At 39.4% G+C, this 18,422-nt stretch overlaps 1 protein-coding gene across 1 annotated transcript in view; it reads left to right on the forward strand.

Annotated features, from left to right (window-relative positions):
- RGSL1 (regulator of G protein signaling like 1) overlaps positions 1-18,422 on the forward strand; it is a 1,267,980-nt gene that overhangs the window by 696,415 nt on the left and 553,143 nt on the right. The window contains exons 13-14 of the mRNA XM_044086788.1: positions 275-404; positions 14,306-14,507. Of these exons, the coding sequence (XP_043942723.1) occupies positions 275-404; positions 14,306-14,507 (332 nt within the window). The remainder of the gene's footprint in view (positions 1-274; positions 405-14,305; positions 14,508-18,422) is intronic.

Below are 18,422 nucleotides of genomic sequence, written 5' to 3' on the forward strand. Positions count from 1 at the left end.
TTAGAATGCAATATATAAATTGATCTTGGAGATTTTTCAAAATTTCAGCTTATGTTCAGGTAAAAGAAGCATGTCATAAAATCCTGATCCTGCTATTGTCAAAGTGTACATAATTATTTATTGCAGCTTTTCATAAGTATATTTAGCATTGCCCCATTGCAGTTTTTTTTTATTTCAGAGAAAAGATGAATTAAGTCTAAGCATATCACCACTCTATAGACCTGTAAAAATCAACATGACTCTCTGTTGTTCTTTTCTCCGTAATCAACTTTAGAAAAGAGGATGGAGTATATTCATTGCATTCATCCGGAGTGTCTGTAAATTTCAGAAGTCAATGTTAGACCTTACCATTAGACGAGAATTTGAAGATTTCCTTAGAAAAGAAGTCCATAATGACTTTGAAAGTAAGTATTTTTTAGACTACATCTTAATGTATAATATTAGTGCTTACTGTAACCAGATGTACACTGAGCACTCTGAGGCAAGGCTAAAATAAAATTTCATTTGTAAACTGCCTAATGCTGTACACCACTATGAAAAGGCAGTAGTGAGCAGACAACTGGAATTTGATTTCATAACACTTTAAGCAACCAGTTAAATGCAAAATTACAGTACAACACTTAGTTAACTGGGTAGATCTGTTAGAGAAAAAATGTTTTTCTCATGACTATTCTTCACAAAATGCATATTAACTTACAGTTTCTTCGCAAGTGAATTGTTTAATATTTATGTTAAAATGATATGCAAACCACAAATACTTGTTGTAGCTCAAAGTGTTTTACAACTGCATTCTAATATTAAGCTGTAAAGTGTACTAACAGATGACTGAAGGGAAAGAAAGTGCTGAACAGGTTAAGGGATTTACTATGGTCTACAGAGTCTGAAATGCCCAGAAAGGGAGGAAAGAACATAATGTGAAAGAAATTTTGTTTTGTGTGAGCTCTGACCTTCCCAGGCTGGGATGAGTAGTTACAAGGAATGTTGAGGAGATACAGTATTACTGGTGTTAAAATATACAAGGCCAAAACCAAGACAGGCCAGGTGGCTTGTGTTTTTCTAAAATATTATTGTTACTAAAAAAAATAAAAATAAATAAATAAAATAAAATGTGTAAGTTTTTGCTGCTTGGTAAGACTGATATGAAAACTTTGTAAAGGCGGTCTCCCAGCACTGTGATTTATTCTACTACAATAAAATAAGAAATGATTGCCCATCCTAAAGAGTTATTCTTGAGTCAAGATTAACAGGTGATTAATGTTATTTATGTATATTTTAACTGCACTGTAACAGATCCTAACAACCAGAGTCCCTTTTCAGAGAAAATATATTGTGAAAAGTTCTCCATTGAGTAGTAAAATGTATCATTATATCAGTACAAAATGTAGCTTCTATTGTTGTATATAAAGAAAAGCAGAGAAATTTGGTGACATGAACCCAGGCAAGATGGATGACTAAGTCTGGAGTTCCACACCAGGATTGCAAGAAAATTAGAAGAAAGTTCAAAAAAATCTAGAAAAGAAATTAGAGAAATAAAAGTAAGTATATCAGCCATCAACCAGGACCAGCCTCTGCAGAGGGGTATCTCTGCATTTTTTCAGAAAGTTTCTAGAGTGGTGGAGAATATGATGGAGGTAAAAGCACCAGTAGACAACAACAGGCTGACTGTCTGCTCCTCAAAGAAAAAGTGTAAGACTGGAAGAAGAAAAGTTAGTCTTCTGTAAGGTTGAAAATGCAAATACTAGTAAAACACTACATGATCTAGAGATGCAGTTGCATTGGAGTTTGACTAAATTAAATTTCTCACAAACTTAGTCCAGGAGGCATAATATCTATATCAAGAATCACAGAGAGGGTGTGGAGGAAATATACCTTGAGAGGTTACTTCTGGGCCTGATAAGAGAATGGTTCAGTCTGCATAAAAAACTAAAAGTGGAGGTAATGCATAGGGTTGGGAAAACCTGAAAAAAATGAGCGTTCTTTGGCATGGCAATCCTGAAGAGAAAAGGAAGGAAGTTTTAAGACAAGTTGCCTATTAAAACAGTTCGTACTTATATAAAACTTGTAAAAAATTTCTCAGAGATTGTTTGAAAAGGGAAATTTGTCTGCAAGTGCTTAGAGGAGCTGAGAGCTATGGGGTTTGGTGAGTGGATTGGTTTCCCTACCATATTAGTGATTAAATGAAGGAGGCAAGATAAGACTCCAGATCAAAGAAGAATTTACAAACGTAAAAATGAAACTTGAAAAAGAAAGCTATGCCACTCACAAAAATTCAAAACTCCCAGCTCTGTGGGAGTAGGAGGGGTCAAAAGGTAGAACATGTGAGAGAAGAGAATAATAAGCACCACTGTATCAGAAGGAGGTTTGTTATGTGAAGAAATCCCAGAGATGACAGCCCAGAAGAAAAGAGACGATTCATAAACCACAGCAGTGCAGAGATAGAAATCATATCTCTGACAGTAGAATATAGTATGAAAGGATTATAGGAAATGGAACACAAGCAAGGTGGAAGAGAGAGATGTAGAGATAATGAAGAAGCCTGCCTAGAGGTAGATGAACAACAGAAAACAGAAAAGGAAGCAAAGAAAGAAGCAGTAGTGGTGAAAGTCAGTGCAGAATAAATCTAGTCTGAGCAGAATTGCTCTATGATAAATCCAAAAATGGGGTCAAGCAACACTGGTATATGGAAGGACTTGCTAAATGGAAAAACAGCAGAGAAATTGAAAAGTCTGTTGTCCAAAACAAAAGAAACGTGAGGAGAGTCAATTGAAGACAGCAGGAAACAAAATGCAATACAACACTGGAAAAAGTGGATGGACAGAGGATCAAATGGGTAACCTTTTAACTGTCACCACTAACACAAAGAAAACACTGAAAGACTGTGGAGGGTACAGACAAATGTTTCCTTAGACCAAACAGGGCCACTGGCAGTGAAGTGGGAAATGTATTGATTGTGCCATGGAGGAGGAGAAACAAATGCATATTTATTAATGATGTGTATTTATAAAGAAGAGGGGTCCACCACTGGCAACAGGCAACCAAAAGTACTAGATACAAAGAGATGAAACTATTTAAACAGTCAAAAGTGTTAATGAAAACAAAAAGGACAAGAGAAAGGTAACTACCAAACAGGCTAATGTAAAGAAGCATAACAACACAGTAATGGACTTTTGTCTGTCTCTTTCCTTGCATTGTATGAGTAATAGAAACATTAGTACTGAGTCTTTCCATGCATGTATTTGCTTGAAATAGACTACACAATTCAGATGGCTGCAGGGGCAAACTCAAGGACAAAAAAGGTGAACATGGTGAACTGATTGTACAGATAAGTGGAGACAAGGGAAGGAGAAGGGATTAATATGGGTGCAAAGGGGGCAGAATGGAGAGGGGAGCTCAAAATGGGACTAGATATAAGAAAAACAGAAAATGGTGAAGCAGGCACAAGAAGAGGGTGAGTAGGGAAGAGTCAAATCTTGATACAGAGACAGCACAGAACCAAACAATTCCAGCAGACTCACATAATATGGGAAAGAAGTCCAAGTGTAGATGAGAGCAAAGGGTGGCAGACCCAGAATGGAAGCAGAACCAAGGAGAAAGGTGAGTTACTAGGGTTGGCCCATGGGCAGCAAGAGGGGAGGAGGGGACTGGATGAGTAATATTACTACAGTACAAACAACCAAAGCACTGGGCAGCACTGTCACTCCAAACACACAGTTTATTCAAATGGATTGAGTGCTATTGTCTAGGTGATTCACAGACTTCTTCAGAATCAAATAAACCTAACAATTAAAACCATTTATATACCCCTCCTCCAAGATCACATGATATTTTCTACCAATAACAAAATAACCTAAATACAAAACCATTAAACAATATGAACAAACAATTAAATGTACATAATAATGAAAAATATAACCCCAAAACATCATCAAATCTGAAAATAATTATTTAAATTACTTTACTAGTATTTTAAAACTTTTATCTTATAGTTAAAATATACTAATTAAGGCCTGGCGGCATACATGCATTCAACCTGAGTTGCCACAAAGTTTCTTTCCTTTCTATCAAATCACTCCATGGCCCAACTACAGGATTTTGTATATACAATCTACCTCAAAAAAAATACAAATTCATGCTCAGGATATTTGCTCACATAGTTATATAAAGAATTATTGACCTGGTTATTTCTTATATCTTGCCGATGTTCATAAATCTGTTCTTTAAATTTACACTGAGTCTTGCCAATATAAAAACTGTCACAGTTTTTACACTTAGCTAAGTAAATAAGATCCATGGAGTTACATGTACAATGAAATGAGGAATACACAAATTGCTTGTTGACCCTAATCGTAGCCGCTTCCAAAATGTGCTTACATTGGGCACAAAAGACACATTTAATTGTGCTCTTACTCTTGTTAGTCCAACAACAAGCTTGATTTCACTCTACAATAAATTCTCTAAGGATCTACATCTTTTTTACAAAATTTTGGGCTTTTCCCTTATAAGGTCAATTAATCCATCAAAACATTGAAAAATTCTCCAGTTATTATTAAGGGTCCTATAAATAAATTAATGTTCCTGTGTGAAGGTGGTAATAAATGAAGATGTAACAGGGCCCCTATGTTCACCCTTGGGTGTACTTGTCTTGCTGTAAGAATTGGAATCAACTCACCTGCATACCTTTTCTCATTACTTCTAAATAAATATCACTTACCAGGCCTTTCGGATACCCCGGCACAAAACATGTCCACCAACTTGTTACCGTCCATGTCAAACATCTCGTCATTAGAGACCATACGGGATAGTCTAACAAGTTGTCCTTTGACCTCTTTTTTGATGTTGTGGGTAACAACTTGCATAATGTAATAAGCCATTGGAGTAAGTCGGCTTCCTATAAATGCTACTAACAGTCACCCCCTTAGTGAAATCTTTCATGACCGAAACATCCAAATATCTAATGCTATCATAACTATACTTATAAGTAAACTTTATGAAGGAGCGTAGTAGAATTCAGATGTTCAACAAAAACTTGTGCTTCCCTCTCAGTTATGTCCCAGGCTATAAATATATCATCCAAAAATCGTGCAGGAAGTTGCCATGGTACAGTTCAAAACAACTGAAAAACATGCTGTTTCTCCAACTGCAACTTTACAATATTAGCAAATAAGGGGGCACAACTGGCCCCTATAGCTACTCCCCTTTTTTGCTGAAAATACTGACCATCTATATGCATGAAACTGTACCTCAAAACCAACTCCAAAAGGGTGTCTAAGACATTTATCTCATTGAAGTCAAAAACACCTGCCTCAACCAAAAAAATCATGAAACACGTCCATACCCTGTGTATGTGTTTGGTAGATCCCTCTCTGAGACCCATAGTCAGTGCTAGAACTTCTATCCTGTATCCTTTATCTAAATATATTAACATGAAGGTCAAAGGTTTGTTAAATGGATATAACCACTTGTGTAAGGACTCATGGGATTTTTTTGTGAAAATTAAAGGATGTGAGATATGTTACCAACTTAACATTTTTAACGGTGGATGTTGTGAATTTATTAAACTGTTCAAGACAGAGTTATAGGAAGTCCCAGAAAAAAGCAGAAGAGTAGAGAAAGGAGATGGCTCATATGATAGTGGAACATTTGAAGATATAAGTAGATTTCTGCCTATATGGGTTCATAGGAGATTATTAGGCTAATGGCTTAAGAGCCCTTACAAGTCTAACCAGTGTAACCAGATTTTGCTCAATATATGACCCCTAGGGGCAAGAAGATAGCATGAATTTGCGGCTATATAAACAATAGGGGACATTTATCTTTCTTAGGATCTTAATTTTGTTCTGGAGAAACATACACTTTTTCTGTTTGAATCAGCTCATGAGGTTAATTTGAATTTCTTAACTTGGAAAACGGTTACTTTTCTTGCAGAAGTGAGAGTAATAAGTAACTTAAGTTACAAGCTCTTATGATGAGTCAACTTTACCTCATCTTTCAAAATGATAGGAACATTTGAGAACAAATTCTTTATTTATGCCTAACATTGTTTCAGTGTGTACTTGTTTACACTCTGGGTGTCCACAAGCAACTCAAGATACTGGACTGACAGGAATAAAACCTTTAGAAGTACTGATCAACTCTTTATTTCCTTTGAAGGTAAGAAAAGGGGACAATCAATATTAAAACACAGTTTCTAAATGGTTGTCTCATGCTGTTGTTTTTGTTACTCTCCTCATAACAGGTCACTTCCTTGCAAGGTCAGGCCCCGTTCTACTTTTTGTTACTCTTCTCATAACAGGTCACTTCCTTGGAAGGTCAGGCCCCGCTCTACCAGGGCCTTGGCTTCTTCAGTTGCTTTTTGGAAAGGGGTGGACTCAAGAATTGTACTAGAAGAAGCAATGTGTTTATTCGTGCACACTTGTACAAAGCGCTAAAAGTTAGATTCTTTCTCTAGGTCCAGAACAGGTTTTGCTAAGACTATCCCCCAGGGGCTCTTGGATCATCATTCTTCCTTAGCCCCATCTTTCTAAGCTCTGGTAATCTACCCATGTGATCTAATGATGAAAATAGTACAGCTGTGTAAGTGAACTTAGAGTAACAGTAGCTGTCTGAATAGATCACCATTGCAGTAGTAACAACCTCTCTTCATCCTTTTCATTATTTTTTATGCCAGGGTGTGGATATTTTATTGTTCCTTCTTCCTAGCATATACCTAACTAGCAGGGCTCTGGTCTCCCTTAAATCTGGTGCAAGAAAGCTTTGAAGGTTTGGCACCCTATCCACTCACTTTATACCACTCTCCTCGGTCTGTGCAGTTAAGGTGTGTGAAAGGTGCCCTAAAACTTTGGGAGGTGGCTCATTATCATATCCTTGAGAGGATATATCCCATCTAGCTTAGGGTACTGCAACAGTGATCCATTCAAACGTCTACTTTTATAGTAAGTTTACTTACATAACTGTACTTTCCCTTTGGTATAGTCCCACTTTTTGAAGGAATGTCTTCAAATGAAACCCTTCAAAATCCTTCTAACTAGACTCACCTGGATCTTCAGTCTGTCCATATAACCTCTGTTGATAGCCAAATACACAACATACCTACCTAGGGTTTCACAAATCCTTACTTCTGCCCAGAGACCTACTATGACAAAACATATAAAGGGAAATGGTCTTGTGTTGATAGCTAGGTTCACCTCCAAGGGACTGGAACCAATTTTTTCACCTGTGCCAGCTGTCTTAGACATGTTGTTAGACACTTCTGACATAAGCTTTAGCTACTTTTCAGTCGAGGTGCATCTGTTGGCTATTTCTGCTCTTTATCAGAGATTTCACATTTCCTCACTGGCGTCCCTGAATGTTTATGACACATTCCATAGGGGCATGCTCCATATCCGGTCTATTTTCAAACATCAATTTCTTCCGTGGGATATATATTTCATTTGGAGAAACTAAAATCTCTGTTTAACCAGCTTCTTTGGATGCCTTAAAATATTTATTTTGGAAAACTGTTTTTTTTCTAGTTGCCATAATCTCAGTAAGAAGAATATCAGAACTTCAGGCTCTGTGTATCACCCAGTCATATTTAATATTTCAGATAGAATGGTGTTGTTCACAAATCCTATATTTATGCCCATAGTAGTAACATAAATCAAATTTTAATGTCAGTTATTATGCTTGTATTTTTACAACTTCTTCAGTATAGTAATGTCTTTCAGCTTTTCATGGTTAGGGGTCGCCACAGCGGAACTCTGGTCCGTTAATGATTGGCAGTGGATGTTTATGGTGCTAGGTTGCCAGCCCAACACCCAACCTTCAAAGAAGGCACACCCATTCATGCATGCACCTGCCTGCATGTCTTTAAATGTCACTCAACTGTGGGGAGGACATGCAGACTCCACACAGATGGCGCTCCAGCCGAGAATCAAATGGGAGAACCTCTTGCTGTGAGATGACAAAGCTAACCACTGCACCACCTAAGAGAGTATATTATACATTGCATGAATGTGCATAGGCAATTAATTTTAATTTCTGTTTTAACAATACAAAAGCAGTCAAGAATATAGTTATTTGATTTTTATTCTGCTAACAAATTGTTCTCCAAAATCTCTAAAGTCACTTTGTATAGATAGTTTTTGGAATGTATTACATTTTGTTTTGCGCAGTACAGTAAGGCTTTACATATTGCACCTACATTCCACTATGGGAATGGCTGCCTCAAAAGCATTCTTTAAAAATGCATCGTTGGACAACATATTTGTGATACAGGCTTCTCAAAATACTTATATGTAAGCTGGGTATGATCTCATAGGTCTACCTTCAGGACCAGAGTTGCCTGAGGAATGGTTTCATGATTCTAACTAGTAGGATGAGCTTAGAAGACTTGATGAAGATGGACAGGATCATGGTAGATGCAAAAGTTACATAATTATCATAACGGAAATGACAAAACGGCAATAAAATACACACTTTTAATAAAACAAAAAAACAACTGGTAAGCGCTTTCATTCACATAGAAGCTCTTTAGACCCGGTTGTACCACATACAAATCTCATATTTATATGCTAATTAAATCACATGATTACCACATTAACAATGCTTTAACCCTTTCTTACATAAAACTGCTTCAAAATTTTCTTTCTCATTCATACCTGGGTCTGCATCTGTGTTTCGCCTCACTTGCCAGGCATATTCCTTCCAGTTCAAAACCTCTTCTGCATCCCATCTTTTTTTTGCATTTGATACTTGGTCAATAATAATAAAACTAAACCCCACTGTAGCATTGTTATGAACACTTACAACATATCTCGCTAAGGCATTGGTCAAATCTAGCTTCTCCACTGCCCTAAGATGACTGTTCATAACTTCTGCGGTGGAAGCTACATATTGTTCTTCCAATATAAAATCCATGACAGGAATTACATAATATTAAATATACAACAAACTTGGATTTGCAGTTATAGTTGCCCCTAAAGCACTTACCGGTTGTTCTTTTGTTTTATTAAAAGTGTGTATTTTATTGCCATTTTGTCTTTCATTTATACATTTTTTTTTTGGATTTATTGCACGACCATTTGGAAGCCTTGAGTTTTATAATTATAATGATTAATCTATATTTTGTATGTTCACCTCCTTCAGAATACTCAACCTCCTTCCCCTTTACCTTGGCATCAGATAAAAGAAAGATTATATTAAGTTGTGGGGATTAATAATTTGAGTTAGTTTGCTCTTTATTGGACTGTTCTAGTTTAAGTTAAGGTCCCTGCAAATCATCCATTTGGTTTATATTGAAAGAGTTGAAACTTGTTACAAAGTGCTTTTAAAAATGGAATAAGATGTAAAAGGGACATTTATAGCTTCTGTAAAAGTTGTGTATTATGGCTTAATAGTAGTTGAGTGAAAGCCCAGTTAAGGTCTGAGCCATTTGTGGAATTGCTTACAGCTATACAAGTAGGGTACATGTTAGCACTGTTTTAGCAATGTTAGTAATCCTTTTCCATTCCTTTTATCTGGTCTGTATTACTGAGAGGTTGTGAGAAGATTGAATGTGGAGCCCAAGAGTAAACAGTAGTTTGATGTCCACTTGGCTAAAACCTTAGATTCAGTGAAACAATATTGTTTGGCTTTGGGTTATGTCAGCCAGGCAATAAAAAAGCAGATGTATGTAAGACTTTAATTTATTGTTAATAAAGTTCCATAGAGAAAGGAACTCAAACAGCAAAAATAAAAAGGAGGCTACAGGTCAAGCTGTTCCCCCAGATGAACCACAGTTACAGATGAGGAAAAAAAAGAGTAAGTAGCTAATGACTAGCTGCATAGCATAGAAGGATGAAGCCCTGACTGTGACTCGTGACCAAGGTTTGCTTAGCATCCTCAGCCTGGAAGAGGCAGGGAGAAGACTGAAGGGAAGTGACATGGTCCATGTGCCTCTCTGTGGAGGGGGGGGCTGCATATGCTTGGGAGCTCATATGGATGGTTAGATTTCTCCAGTGGAGAGCTGGAAAACCAACTTCCATGTTTGAGACTGGTGCTGTGGTCACTTTTTATTTATTATTTATTTATTTTGTTTATTTACATTTGTTTACTAGGAAATTCCAACTGGATGCAGGTCCTTTTTCAGCGGATGCCCAGGGAGAAAAGCTCCACATCATGCACATGGTAAACAGAGATACAAAGTTGCAGCAATAGTAAACAACATTACAGGTTCTTGGCTTTAATACAATAACAAGGTACTGATTATCAACAGTATATACAGTAAATGTTGCAAGTTAAGATAGCTGTTTGTTTATAATATTAGTAACAAAGTTGTCAGACAAGATGTTAAAGTATGTAAAGACAACTAGCTATTTCTGACTGTGGTTAGTAGTGGTGGTAGTATAGTTGGGTTAAGAGTCTAGGTGGGGGGGTAAGGGTGGGGGTGTTAGTCTGGATTAGAGCAAGGACAAAGCCACTGCAAATTTAAGTGGAATTTGAGTGCAGTCTTGAAAAGGCTGCTGGAAGGAAGAGTAGTTATAGAGGGTGGAAGACTGTTCCAAAGTTTAGATATGGTACATGAAAATATGGCTTCTCCTGCTGAGTTTTTGGGTTTGATAACAGTGAGTTGATTTTATTTTTTTTGCTTGAACTTAGGGGCCTAGTGGAATGATAGGGTTGGAGAAGGGTTTGAAGGGAAAGGATGATAAGGGGGTGGTTAATAAGTTTATGAGCGAGGGTGAGTTGATCAAAGTAAAGGAGTTGTGGGAGTTCTAGCCAGTTTAGTTCTTTAAGGGAGATACAATGATGGCTGCAGTAGGAGGTTCCAATGGCATATTTAACAATTTTGTTGTAACAAGCATCCAGCTTGTGTAGGTCTGTCTGTTTAAGGTTGGTAAGTATGGGGGAATGCATAGAGTAGGGTGGAGATTAGCTGGGAATTGGCAGTGGAGATTCTAGCCGCCTTGGTTAGGAAATGGCGGCTTCGATATAATGCACCAAGTTTCTTCTGAACATTTTTTATTGTGAGATATATGTGGGTGTCAAATCTAAGTTTGTCTATTTCCACACCAAGTAATTTTGTGTGTTCTGATGGAGAGATGATGGTATTGTCTTTGGCAAGAATGTTGAAGTGGGGGGTATTTTGGGTGGCTTTGGAAGGTTGGAACAGGAGAAGTTTTGTCTTACTTGGGTTGAGTAGGAGCTGAGCATTGGATAGCCAGCTTTCTACAGAAGAGAATGATTCCTGTGTGATTTGATGTAGTTCTGGTAGAGTGGGGGCAGAGCAGATGAGAGTAGAGTCATCTGCATACTGTATAAGAGATGCTTGTGTGCTGGCAGTATGTATGTTGTTAGTGAAAAATGAGAATAGCAGAGGGCCAAGGATAGACCCTTGGGGAACTCCAAGAGTAACTGGGAGGTGAGGTGATAGGTTATCATCCCAGATTACTGATTGCTGGCATCCGTCAAGATAGCTGTGGAACCAGTTGCAGGCTGATTGTGAGAAGGAGAGGTTGGGGAGAGTAGGGAGTAGTAGCTCATGAGATACCATGTCAAAGACCTTTGAGAGATCTAGAAATACAGCAGTAGAGAAGAGGCCATTGTTTTTGTGATGAAGTGTAGTGTTGGTGAAGGAGAGCAGTGCTCTGATATGGCCTGAAACCATGCTGGGTTTTGGAGAGGAGATTATTAACTAGGAGGTAGTTGGAGACCTGGGTGCTGATACATTTTACAAGTATCTTGTAGAGAGGGGAGAGGATAGCAATGGGGTAGTAATTGGAGAGGTCGGTGGAGGGGGTGCCTTTGTGGAAGGGAATGATGTTGGATATTTTCCATATCGAGGGAACATAGCCTTCAGTTATGGAATGGTTGAGTAGAATTGAAACTGGGTAGGCGAGTGTATCAGCTGCAGTTTTCAAGTATTTAGAGGGGAGGTTGTCAGCTGAGAGTTTGGTGGGTTTAAGTTTTAACAATAGTCTTTTTATGTTGGAGGTAGGTACTGAGGTGAAGAAGAAAAGAGGGGTGGGGGGTTTAGGGTTAGGAGTTTGGGGGGGCTGTTGTAGGGAAGTGTTTGTTTAGAGATGTTATACTTTCAGTGAAGTGTTTGTTGAAGGATTCAGCAATACTGCTGGAGGACTGGGGGGTATCAACCTTCCCTTGGTGGAGGATAGTGTTAATAGTGGTCCAGAATTGCTTAGGGTTGTGGTTGGTAGAGTTTAGGGTGGCTTTATAGTAGAGGGATTTGTCTAATTTTATATGCTTTTTGGCTTTATTGTACAATTCAAGGAATGATTGCCTATCTGAGTTATTTTTTGTTAGTCGCAAGTCATCCAGGCCTTATCTCTGGATTTCATTAGGGTGGTCTTTTGTAACCATAGGGCATGCCTGGATCTGACTTTGGCATTTCTTACAGGAGCATGGCTGTGTAGGATGGAGAGGAAGGTACTGTTGACGAAGTGGACAGCCTCATCTAGGTTGAGGTATTTTAGTGGTGACCAGTTAATTTTTTGAAGGGAGGAGATGAAGAAGTTGAGGTTGAAGTTGAACTTGTTCCGTATTTGCCTTTGTGTGGTGCTGAATTAGGAAAGTGAGGGAGTGGTCACTAAGACTGTCAGGTAAGCAGCCTGCTAGGTAAGAGTGAGGGGCTTTGTTGACTAGGATCCAGTCAAGTAAGGTATGATTGTTAGGGTTTTTGTTGATTCTGGTAGGGGATTGAATGAGTTGAGTGAACCCATGGAGATTAAGGTGAATGGTTGGGAGATTGTTATTACAGGATAGCCAGTTGATGTTAAGTCACTGAGAATGATGGTTTCCTGGAGTAGAGATAGAGTAGCCCAGCTCAGGAGATTTTCTAGGGGTGTAATATTTTGCCCTGCTGGGAAATAGCATCCTATGAGAGTGATTTTTAGCATACATCTCTTGCAGTAGTGGGGAAACCACTCAGTACAGTAACCAATTCCACATTCAACCTTTCTCAGTGTAACTGTGCGTGAGTGGGGATATAAAGGTAAAACAAAAAAAACACAAACTACCCCTGATGGCTGACTTAATGATGGTGCCTCCCAGTTGATATTCACCTCAGTAATGGAGAGTAAATGAGCTAATGCTCAGCAGGGTGCAAGGACAACATGTGCCAAGGGAAGAAAATAGAGTAAATAGGTAAGAAGAAGCAGTGAGACAAAGATGTAATTTCAGTACTTAACTGCCAAACAATTGCAGTACTTTGGCTTTTAAATTAAAGCAAAGCAGTCACAACATCACTCTTAATGAAAGAAAAGCTAAAGATTTTTTAAGAATTCCTTGACAGTAATCTTATATCATCAGACATTTGATAGTGACACGTTTTAAAGTAGCTATAGAAAATTGCTGTGAAACAGGAGTGCTGTATAGTTGTTGTGTACCTTATTATTTGAGTAGAACAAAAAGGCCATGTTATAGACACTGTAACTGCATTACAGAGTTATACTACAATGATATGTAATAATAATTAGAAGATTCAGGTCCCCTTTTACAGAGATAAGACATCTGTCTGCATCACCAGAAACCCAGGTTCAGGAAATGGTCTCAGTCAATGAACTGGTCAGCCAAGCTGACTGGCTAACTTGACAGCATGCTTGTTTTCCTGTCTTATGTCAAGGTAAAGGATACACCACTGTCTAACATTTTCACTTTCTGTGTGTTCCTGTGCAGATGAAATTGGCCACAGTTGTAAAAATGATGCTAAAGGGAAACTTAAAAGACATGCTCTTATTTACAGAATGCAGGAGCATATGTGGTCACATCTAGTGTCACTGCCTATTGAGCTTCCCTGGAATAAGAGACCCCTCCTAGCCAGCATATGGATGATAACTACTTTCCTCATGGCATACTCGCTAACCTTCTACTTCCTGACCCCATAACAGGAGTAGCCAGAATGGGTGCTTTTTCTGAAAATCTTATTACTAGTCTTTTGAAGTGATAAATCCAAGGACTTGGAGTGTGCCAAATGATGCATAAGATGAGGGCTGGGTAAAGAATTGAGAGGTTACATAAAATTCTTAGAAACATCAGCAGAAATATGCAAAATAATAAAAAAAATAATTGAGATAGAGCAATTACCGCATGTTCATAGGAACTACCTTAGTATTAAAAACTAAGCAGACTAAGTTGAGAATTTAGATAAGTTATATGCTAAGTTCTTTCTAAAACAGTGTAAATCTAAATACTGGTTTAAATACAATTTTATTAAGTATTTTTTAGAGGTTATGTAATTTGCACGGTGACTTTTTCCTAAAACACTCTGCTGCTAAAATGCGCATTGTTTAATCATTTAATTTTGTTAAAAATTCTGATCTATTCATTCTAGATACTGCCATACCTCGAGCCACAAGTACAGTGCATTCAGCTACTGGCACTTCTCGACAGCAGAGCTCATCTTTGGGTTCCCGTAGTGTGGACTCTGGTGAAAATTTAGATATGCCACAGTTGAAAAGGCGACTCATCAATAATCGAGTTGTGATTGTCAATCATCTTGTTGACGACCTATGCTTCTATCTAGAAACTGACAGGTACCTATACATTAATATCATTCTGTTTGCTTCATGCATGATGCAGTCAGAATCCAGTTACAGTTAAGGTCTAAGGCAAATGCCACAAACTAATGGTTTTCATTTTTTAGCAGCAAACTGGTATCTTAAGTAGTTCATTATAAAAGTTTTCAAGATATTTTTTCCCCAAACACCTTTATTGAATTATCACTTGTGACATAGGCAAATTTACATTCATATAGAAGTAATCAAACTATATAAACATAACTGTTGTTCGCCCGGTCAGGATGTAACAGACTAATATTAATGGGGTCTGTTCAAGCAGCTTTATTATTTACAAATACATCAGGAATGAGGCAATAACTGTAACTTAGATAAACCTATAAACAGACTCTCTCTCTCTCATATTTGCTCACTCTCTGGCTGCACTCTCAAAATGGCACTGAAGCTAGCACGTGCTTGCTATTTATATGCACGTGCTGTTCTTGAAAATGCTTCTTAAAGGTACAACACACATACATACATATTCTACATCCTCCCTCTTTGAGAAATGAATTGTACCTCATTGATGACATTGATTGACATGCAATAAATACAAGATAGTTTTAGACATGCAATTATACTGAACTAGATATGTACAGACAACTATGTCCAGGTTACTGTATATTTTACACTAGGTCTGGAGATGCGACCAAATTACTTGACATAAAATTTAGAGTTAGGTCTAGCAACTGGGACTGTCACTGCTGAATGTTCAACCTTGGGGACATCAGGAACATCATCACAGGAAGAAGATGTCTGCGATTTCACCTGTACTCCACACCCTCAGATTCCTCAAAATAGTATCTTGGCTCGGTACATAAACTTGTTACTTGACCTATCTGGTCGAAACCTTTTGCCGTTGTATCCTCACTGTCTCTCCTTTTTTCAATGGACGAATAAATCTGCTCATTTTATCATAACTAGATTTTTGAAAAGAATGTTTTCTGAGTAGCTGGGCTTTGCTCTGTTGTTCTTAGCTGTAGGCCTCAACAAACTGGAACTAGTAGGCAAAGTTGTTCTGGTTTGCCTAGATAAAGGTCTTTGAGCAGGTGAGTCAGGTATATCATCACAGGGTATGTTTCCGAGATTGAGTAAATTCAAAAAAATGTTGGTATTGTCACACTTTGACTTCTCTATTAATTGCTTTGCACTCTGCACTGCATGTTCATCTGGTCCATTTGACTGTGGGCATTCAGGACTACTAGTAACATGTTTAAAGTCCCATTCTCTTGCAAATTGCAAAGTCAAAACAATTGACTGGGAAATTATGTACCATTGTCAGAGATAAGCTTATGTGGTTTACCATGGACTGAGAAATGACATTTCAACTTAGTAACAACAATAGTGGATGTTAGGTTAGGCAACAAATCGATCTCAAACCAGTTAGAATAAAAGTCGACCAGCACTAAGTAATGCTGATTGTTCCACTTGAATATGTCAGTGGCTACTGTTGACCAAGGTAGTTCAGGAACTTGATGTAGCTGAAGTGACTCTTTTTGCAGATGTGGTTTGGTACTATTGCATACTGAACAAGATGAAAGTACTTTGTCAATGTCTTTAGGACCTTTAAAAATAATGTCATTTTCCATCAACATCTCATCTTTTTTAATTTCTCCAATTCTTTTGGGTTTCTAATACCATAATGGGAATGGACCCCATTCCTAAATCAAAATATGTTTAAAGTTCATGAAATTAATATTGTTTCACTCTTTGGCGTCAGCCAAAAGTGCTCTTTGCAGCACCTGCAATGTACCCAGTAATGACTCCTTCTGCAATTTGTATGGCGTTACGTGTATTGGTAGCTTACATATATGAGATTGTAGACTCTTTTTTATAAGACTAGTTGCTCCTACTACTATTGGAACTATCTGGGTATCTTTCTTCCACATTGCTCTCATTTCTGCTTGCAAATCCTGATAATGTTAAGTTGTCAATCTCGCCTTCATTCTTGCTTGATGGGTTCGGAGCCGATCCTCGGCTCCGACTCGGCACTTGCTAAGCTCGAGAGTCACTTTTACCAGCTCAAGGCAGCCCCATATCCCATGATGCAAGGCGGTAAGTACCCAGATCTCGTTTGCCGCTTCGCTGATGAGGTCCTCCTTTTACCAGCTCCTGGTAAGTGATTTTTACATTACTATTTTTGCCCCTTTTTCTTCTAAAACTTTAAAATTTATAGTTTTAACACAGTTATAGTCCCTTTCTGACTAGAAATTCCCTGTCTCCTTAAAACTTTTAGTCAGACTTCTCCCATCCCATCCCCCCCCTTGTTAGGGTGTGTGTGTGTGTGTGTGTGTGTTATTGATAGTTTTTTTGGGATATATAATTTAATTTCTTGGACTGGTGTTGTGTGTGTGTATTATTCACCATGTCTAAGGAAAGGGTCTCAGGCTTTAAGAAGTGTGACTCGTGCTGTCAGAAGATGTCTCTGACAGACGGTCACACTTCTTGCCTTTACTGCCTGGGGCCTCTTCACCTGCAGGACTCCTGTGCTATATGTAACTCTTTTAGCCAGAGAGTCCTGCAGGAAAGAAGAAATAAATTGATTTTGAGGGGCCTGCTTAAGCCGGAGGGCTCTCCGGCCAAGTCGGCCCCATCTAAGACTTCAAAGTCTTCCAAGGCCCAGGCTTCTGTGTCCAAGCCTGTGGCCTCGGCTCCGACTCTTTTGGAGTCGAGATCGGCTCCGGCTGGAGCTGATTCTGGTTTACTCAAACCTTCGGCACCGATGGCTATCGGTGCCGATTCTGGTTCGACCACTTCGGTGTCGGCTCCGATCGGTTCCGACCACCATGTGGCTCAGGCATCGGTGTCGGCTCCGATCGGCTCCGACACCCTTACTTTTATGGCTGTATCGGCTCCGATGGTTCCTTCGAGGAAGAGGTCTAGGTCCCCTTCCTTGGAGCCGATACTCTCAGCTCCGGCTTCGCCTCTCCTCTCGGAACGGAGCCATCGGAGCCGATCTTCTAGGTCATCCAGGCTTTCTGACCATGATTTAGAGAGAGTGGTCAGTAGATTACTAAAATCACAGGCACTGGCCCAAATGCTACATAGTCCGTCTCAGCAGACGACTATTAGTCCACACCCCATTGCAGTTCCTCCTTCGACTCTACCCCAGAGTTTGGAGTTGGAGTCTTCGGGAATAGTTTCTGCTATGGCTGAGGGACAGATACCCCCTTCTGCTCCCTCAGCCTCTACTCTTATCTCCTCTTTGAGACCTTCCTTAGAGGGATTCGGTGGCTGGGCTTCCATGGTCTCCTCCGAGGGGGTGAGTGGCATCGGACCCTTGTCCGACCCCGCTCTTCCCCTTGGAGCCTCGGCCTTGGTGAGCTCGGCTCCGACATCTGCCTCGGAGCCTTCCTTTTCGGTGGGTCCTGGAGTTCCTAGCTCTTCGGAGAGGGTTCTCTCGGACCTCCCAGGGAGGGAGCCGAGGTGATGAAGAGTGTGCTGGCCACTGGACTCAGCCAGCAGTCTGTTCCCTTAGCTCCTCCCTCTATAGTGCCTGTTGACATCTCTGCCACTTCTCTTGCTCCCGGACCCAGAGATCCTCCGCCTCAGGTTTCCCCACTGGGAATATCCCCCTCTTCCAAGGATTCTCCTGATTTGTCGGGAGATCCTCCGCAGAAGAGGACTTGTAAGAGGAAACATGTAGACTCCCGAGTCTATCACTTGGATACTGACTTAGATGAGTCAGAGGGATCCCCAAGATCCCCCTCTGAGGATGTCTCCTTCTCAGACATCCTAGAACTCCTTAGACAGAGGGGAAACTGGCCCACCAACAATCCCTCTGAGGATGAGTCAGTATACCTGGAGGCGTTTGGATCTCGGCCCTCCACCTCCTGGGTGTCTCCGCCTTTCGACCCCCTTATGCAAGTTATTGCTCGAAAGGCATGGGCTGCT

Source organism: Protopterus annectens, chromosome 10.part0 (assembly GCF_019279795.1).
Source record: "Protopterus annectens isolate FY-2018-M chromosome 10.part0, PAN1.0, whole genome shotgun sequence".
Lineage (NCBI taxonomy): Eukaryota > Metazoa > Chordata > Ceratodontiformes > Protopteridae > Protopterus > Protopterus annectens.